General features: G+C 40.0%; 1 protein-coding gene across 1 annotated transcript; it reads left to right on the top strand.

Moving 5' to 3' along the window:
* Positions 1–76: 76 nt before the first annotated feature.
* Positions 77–3435, top strand: LOC104538386 (zinc finger protein 131-like; the record flags this gene model as incomplete). The annotated part of the gene is made up of 2 exons (XM_010181571.1): positions 77–207; positions 2773–3435. Coding segments are annotated over 2 exons (794 nt in total), but the record flags the coding sequence as incomplete, so codon positions are not given.
* Positions 3436–7051: the final 3616 nt, after the last annotated feature.

The following is a 7051-nucleotide window of genomic DNA, read 5'->3' as shown; positions in this document are numbered from 1 at the left end:
AAGAGTGGAAGAAGAGAGAGTTGACAGATAACTCCTGGTTTTATATGCTTACATATCCCTGTATCTGTCTTAACAGGTGAAAAACCCTTTGAATGTCCAAACTGCCATGAACGTTTTGCTAGGAATAGCACACTCAAATGTCACTTGACGGCCTGTCAGTCTGGAGCTGGAGCTAAAAAGGGAAGAAAGAAGCTGTACGAATGTCAGGTGGGTAATGGAAGTAGCAGAGTGTGAGGCTGTGCTGCGGGAGTGTGGGAGTACTGAGCAGGAAAGGCAATGAGAGTGGGCTTATGTCTCCAAGAACTACTTCTAGTAAAATAAATACAAGGATTGCATTCAATCACAGCATGCAGAGAAATTCTTGTATCTAATTAGTTCCATTTAAAATACAGAATTACGGATATGGAGCTTCATAATACTTATAATCAAAGAGATTCTTTTGGGCAGGTAAATGTTCATCTGCATTTTACTGAACTTTCTGCTTCCTTTTCAAGGTTGTTGATGCACTGACCTAGGCCTTTCCTGTCTGTGAGCATGTTTCAGTAAAGTCCAAAATACAAAGTACTATTTTTATTTCCTATTTTATTATTCTTCTGTTTGATACTCTATATATCAACTTTGGAAAGTAATTTCAGCTTATGATGACAATCTGTAATGTCTTTTAAGCAAATACAAATACTGTAGATAGGTAGCTAGTGTACTTGATCACTGTAAGTGACTGACATTTTAAAAGGTCCTCAGATAAATCTTAGTTAGCTTTTAAAAGCTGATTCTGAAAAGCTAGAAAAATACAAGAGCTGAGGTTGGTTGCAGCATTTTTATTTGCCATTTTGCTGCCCCATTGCTCTGGCAGTCTCAGATAAGAACACTCTTCCCTTCCTCTCTCTTTCTTCCTCCCTCTTTCTCCTGCCTCTTTTTCTCCCCTCTCTTCTTACCCCTTCTCTTTCCCCCCTTTCTTTCTCTCCTTCTCTCTTTCTCTCTCTCTCTTTTTTCCCTTGAGGCTCTCACCTTATTCAGTTCACTGAATGGCTGTGGTTTGAGGTTAAATTGAGTCATGTTGAAGAAAACTGCTGAATATTGGCTTTATTTGTTCCAAAAGAGAGAGATCTTATTCACAGAGAGCACTGAATACTGCAGGAGATAAATTAATTTTGTATTGCTAATCAAATAATTTAATCAGAAGTTTCACTGATGCTGTTGTATCATTTACTTGTTATGCTAGACTGAAGTTAATTCTTGGGACCATACCTTTCTCTTAAAGATGTTTGTTCTGGATGTGAGAACTACTGTCTAACACAAAGTTGTACCTAATAGCTTCATTGAATATGTAGTTTTGTCTTTGTGACCCTTTGGTCTGATTGCTTTGTCTCTCTTTCCAAATTGATACCACATCCTCTCACAGATATTGTGATTGTGCATTAGCGTTTCTTCAGCCTGTGGAAACTACACCAATTCTTGGATAAATGTTTCTTGAATTTTTCTCTCCTTAGAATTAAACTGAATACTGTTCAATAAATAAATCTTGCCTCACTGAACAAAGAGGAGAAAACAAAATTGTGCTTCCTTGATGAGCACTTTTGGTGCTCTTCAGCGTATGCCTTGAGTACTGCTTTAGGCTCCAGTGTCAAGAACAGTAATTATGTGCTGGGACATTACTGATATTCATTACCTTTTTGTATGAGTAAGTAACTTTGAGTGCTTATCTATGAGGTTAGTCTTTTAAGAAGTGTATGTGCATCTTCCTTCTAAACTTGAGACTAGGAGGAAAAAAGTGTGGCATTAGCATCACAAACCCATTTTAACAGACTTCAACAGCAAAACAGAGATATTTAGCTCCACTTCACAGACCTACTCTTGAGTTAATCCCTGTCAGATAATATGTCATCCTTCTGTGCCGGTGCTGAGAATTAGGAGGTGATAGAACAATCTGTTTCAAAACTGTTTGCCAGCAGTGAAGCGGTGTTGAAATACTGTCCAATCACAGGGACAAAAGCTCCTGGCCCTGTTTCATTACTCCCAGCCCGACTGTACCCCACTCTTCTCTCTCTCTATTCTGCCCTGGCACCTCACTCACTTCTGCAGTCTCTTGTGTGGTATTTTCAGGCTGCATACCTCAGTGCCAGCTAAGAAAAGGAATTGTGCTCATGTGCTTTGTGAAAACAGTGTGTCTGCAGTTGAGACAGTGCTTCTAGATGGAAGAGAATTAAAGGGATGGCATTTTAAGAGAGTTTTATCTGTTGAAATAATTTGTGTTTTTTTGAAATGGCAAAACGGGAGAGTCCAGTCTAGCCAGTTAAACCTTATGATGCCATGAGCAAATGAAAGCTGATAGGAAAAGTTGGCTAGTAGTAGTGCATCTAGAACTTCTATAATAGAACAGTTTGTATTATAGTGTCATTGTATAGTATTATTACATAAATAGCTTTTCTGACAAAACTCTTTAACACCAGACATTTATTGGGCCATGATACTGTACATGAACTTCACATAAGATTAAAATAGGAAAAGGTTCAAGTGCTGTACTGACTCATAAGTTTTGTAGGTATCCTGTGTATGCATAACTTAAAGTAGCACACTGTTTCTTAAAAAGAAATAAGTAAATACCAAGTCTTCTGTTCATCTGAAGCTGACATCTCAGCTTTTACCTCTAAAGTAGATGGTTTTTTTTAATCCAAGTAGCAAGAAGCTACACTATGTGAAGCCATGATCTGAAATAGGCACTTTGTCATATTTCTGTTGGCACAGTTTAATATACTGTATCTTTTGTTTCAGGTTTGTAACAGCGTGTTTAACAGCTGGGATCAATTCAAAGATCACTTGGTAATACACACTGGTGACAAACCCAACCATTGTACCTTGTGTGATTTGTGGTTTATGCAAGGCAGTGAGCTGAGAAGGCACCTCAAAGAAACACACGATATTTCAGAGCGACTAGTGACAGAAGAGGTTCTTCCAGTGGAGGCGGTGGAAGCTGAACCAGTGACATCGATGACTATAATAGAACAAGTGGAGCAAGTCCATGTCCTCCCAGTTATTCAGGTACAAGTGGATCCTGCACAGGTAACTGTGGAACAGATGCACCAGGATCTCATACAGGACAATCAAGTGAAAGGCGCACAGATAGAGGAACTGCAAGAACAGGTGCAAATTAGTTACTTGGAAGTTGAACACATTCAGACTGAACAAGGTGCTGAAGTTCACGTGGAGCAGTTACATGTTGAGCATGTAAATCAAATACAGATGGAAGAAGTACAGGCAGAACTTATAGATGGAACAGAGCTGCAACAAGTAGCATATGAAAGTGTGGATCGAGGAGAAGCAGAAGAAAAGGAACCTAATCAAGTAGATGATGCAGATAAGGAAGATAATGAACAAGCTGAAGACTTAAAAACTCCACAGTTAGCAGACACACAGAATGAAAAGGTGGATGACTAGGACAAAAGACACTGCAGGTTTAGGAATGAAATACCAAATTATTTTTGTTAACTTTTACATTGGTTTTTGAACTGTCAGTGGTCACCTTTCCAATATGCTGTCCTTAGGAAGCTGGGCAAGTGGACCAAAGTTAGCTTTCTTCATGTACAACTTCTCTCATATGTGAAAAATAACTTTCCCATAAATTTAAGATAATGGAACAGAAACTACCACAGACACAGCTCTGTGAGGATTTTAATAATTAATAGCTTGTATCACTGTTACACCACCCCAGGTATATGTAAGAGTAACTTTCTCTCTTTTCCTCTTGCAATAGAAGCAAACTCTTGTTATAGATTTGCAAGGTGTCTGTGGCAGAAGCAGCAGTAAAATCTGGTGGGTTCTGTTGTGAATGGCATTGGGTATGTCTCAATTTTTGGATTAGACTGTTTGCTGTTTCCTAATGGTGGTTCCTAACTTTCAGGCTGCAGAAAAACATTATTGCTGGAGGTCTCTGAGCACAAAAATCCTGTGCCTTTTCAACACTGACTGGTTAAATTTCTACAAAGTTCTTAGAGTGTTCAAGATCCTAGTTCGATAAAAGGCAGTGTAGGTAATGTTACAGTGCTTTATATTTTTGCTTAAAATTGTCAGCTACTGATTTTTTTGTTTGTTTTCATTACATTTAGAGGCAGGGATCTGAGGTAAGAAACAGATTCCATATGGAGGCAGCAAGACATTCTAAAAGGGACATTTTAAAATAGGAAAAGCTCAGTAGAATCTGTGGTAAACATAAACTGGAGGAAAGCTACCACAGACTCTTCATTCATAAATTATCATTTTTTAAAATGAGTATGTTTAAACATAGATATAGAGAAGACTTGTCTATGTGGTATCAGTTTCCTGCTTTTTTGAAACAAAGTTCTGACACTTGACACAAAGATGTGCTAAACATAAACATAAAAGCCATAGGTATGAGTGCTGAACTGTGGATTGAAAAGTAGAAGTGTAAATAATTTAATCAATATTAGACAATAAAACAATACCAGCCATGAAATGTTGCATTATTTGTTTCATCCAATAAATAAGGAACATCTGAGTGACTGGCAGTTACAGTGCCAGCTCCCAGTGATAGGAATTAATCTCATTTTTAATAGGATTAGTAGCTCTTTACTGTAAAGTTAGATTTGTTTAGAAAATAATTTTTGTTCCTGCTCCGGCAGAGGGATTGGACTAGATGATCTTTTGAGGTCCCTTCCAATCCCAAACGTTCTGTGATTCTGTAATTGTCTAGCTCTATGTTCAAGGATGCTAAGGACTTCTAATTTTCAATTATTGCCTTGAGATTAGAGGTACTCCACACTTCTGAAAAACTCTTTTCAAAGCCTTAACTGAATGGAGGAATTTTTCCAAGGATGTTCCCTAATGCTCCTGGTAATCCTGTAGATCTTAGTTAAAATCAGTCTTTTCTATTGAGTCTTTTCCAAATGCAGAATTATTTCCTGGGATTTGTGCTTTGATTTAGTCTCATTCAAAATGATTCTTGTGTTTCATCATAGCCTTTGAGAAACTGTTGCAAAACAAACATGAGTCACAATTAAAATTTCAAACAATTTGATTGATGTAACTTGCATTCTTTTTTATGATGTTTTGTGTTTTCTGACATGCAAGTAATATGTGATGAGATTCTGTGCAGAGGGAAGAATGTGGCCCAGTGTTAATCACGTAAGTTAAAAGTTTGCTATACCTGGCTTCTGATAAGCAGCTCATGTTTTGGTAACATGGAAGGGACAGGCCTGCTTGCTTAGCTGCATAACTCTTATTTTTTAGGTATTTGTGCATATAGACACAAGGTCTGTCTGTGGAATTCAAGGAACGATCTGGCTTTGTGCCTAACCACTGAAACTAACTTTCAGGTAATTCAAGTCCAATGTAAATTGAGCAGTTACGTGGTGTTGGTAGCAGGGCCATTGTTAGGTGAGCACAGTTGGACTGTTTGTTCTGCTTGATCTCCCCTTTTCAACAACAGCCCATTGATTTGGTACGAGAGAAATGCTGCTCTGTTGTGCCCTGTGCTGCTCCATCCAGACTCCCATTGAGCCTGGGTGGAATTGTGGTGGGACTATGAGCAATTACCTCCTCACCCTGAGGGACAGGTCAAAAGGCTTTCCTCAAGTAATAACTCTTTGGGCTTTCCCTTTGCAACCCCTTCTTCCCTGTGATTTCCTTCCCAAATGTCTGAAGCCCAAATTGCTCCCAGCAATGGAGTCCCTCATGCCTCCTTACTGCAATAGCTGATAGTGGGGGAGAGAAGATTGATGGGGGAGTCAGAAGCTCTGTCTGCTCTCTGAAACGCCCACCTTGCCATCCTCTTGGTGCCCCAAATGTCTATACAGACACAAAGACCTCTCTGAACTCTCTACCACCTACACACTATTGGCGGTTACATACACACATGTACTGCTGGTTCCCCCTGTTTTATGCACGTGCTGGTCTGTAGCTTGCAGTGGGGCAGTACGTGGAGTGAATGCTTGAGTTTATGCCAAATTAAACTAATCGGCTAAAGCTGTGGGGTCTAGGCAGTGAGAAATGGAAAAGTGGGAATGAACAAAACCCTATGAGGCATGTCTGGATAGAAATGAAAATTGAGCATTAAATTGAGACTAAGGTTAGAGGTAGACTTTTAGATTTATGTGATATCCACGGGAGGCCATAAACTATTTCTGAAAGTTAGAGTGGGGAGGGAAAAAGGAGCTGATCAAACAGTTTCAGGAACAGTGAGTTATTCAGGCAACATGAAAATGGACTAGCTGCTCTTTTTTTCAGAAAACAGTCCTGATCCAAAGCATGTTTCGTCTGCAGCTTTATGAGGATGAAATTGGATGTCAGTCCTCTATGAAATGGTCACTAGAGGAGGATCGTGCAGCCTCTCCTTTGTTGCACCTGCCTGCAGTGGAACTTTCAATTAGCTAATGGTGCAGATGGTGCTCTCTTACATAAACTCTAACTCGTTATTTCAAATGAGAAAAAAATTATGATAGATGTTTGGTTACTTATTTTTAAGGACTGACATAACTCTTCTACGGGGACTATAATGAAAATGTAATGTGCAGTTAAGACTTTTTTTGTTGTTGTTGTTGCTGTTTCCAACAACTCCATTCTTAAACTGTAGTATTTGCTGCTAGCTAGTAATTTAAAAATGAAAGCAACCTGTTTATAATGAAAACACAAATAATTTGTAGCTCATCAAACAACTGGCAGCTCAAGCAGGTACTGCGGAAGCTGGAGCACTTTCCTGACTGCCCTGCTCTGCTCCAGTCCAGCTTCAGCCATGGCTGGATCCAACTTTGGGAGCATGCCCGCGTTTGCACCCTCGCCACGGCTGTGCACGCAGGGAGGGTGATGCTCACCCTCACCCTGGTACCTTCTGCCCGCCGAGTCTGTCTTCTAACGGGAGCCCTGACAGCTGTAACGCTCTGCCGGGGCTTGTATTCCCACTCCTTTAGATGGGGGCCGGCGGCCTTTTGAGGAAATAATTCGTACTGTTAAAAGACCTGAAACTGGGAGGGGGGCTGCAGGCAATAGCTCCCAGGTCTCAGGCGTGGGGACAGGAGTGCCTGGAAGGGGCAAGCGGATG

The sequence above is a fragment of the Mesitornis unicolor genome, unplaced genomic scaffold (assembly GCF_000695765.1).
Source record: "Mesitornis unicolor isolate BGI_N332 unplaced genomic scaffold, ASM69576v1 scaffold32743, whole genome shotgun sequence".
Classification (NCBI taxonomy): domain Eukaryota; kingdom Metazoa; phylum Chordata; class Aves; order Mesitornithiformes; family Mesitornithidae; genus Mesitornis; species Mesitornis unicolor.
The sequence above is the reverse complement of the archived record's forward strand: the minus strand, read 5'-3'. Positions and strand labels throughout refer to the sequence as shown.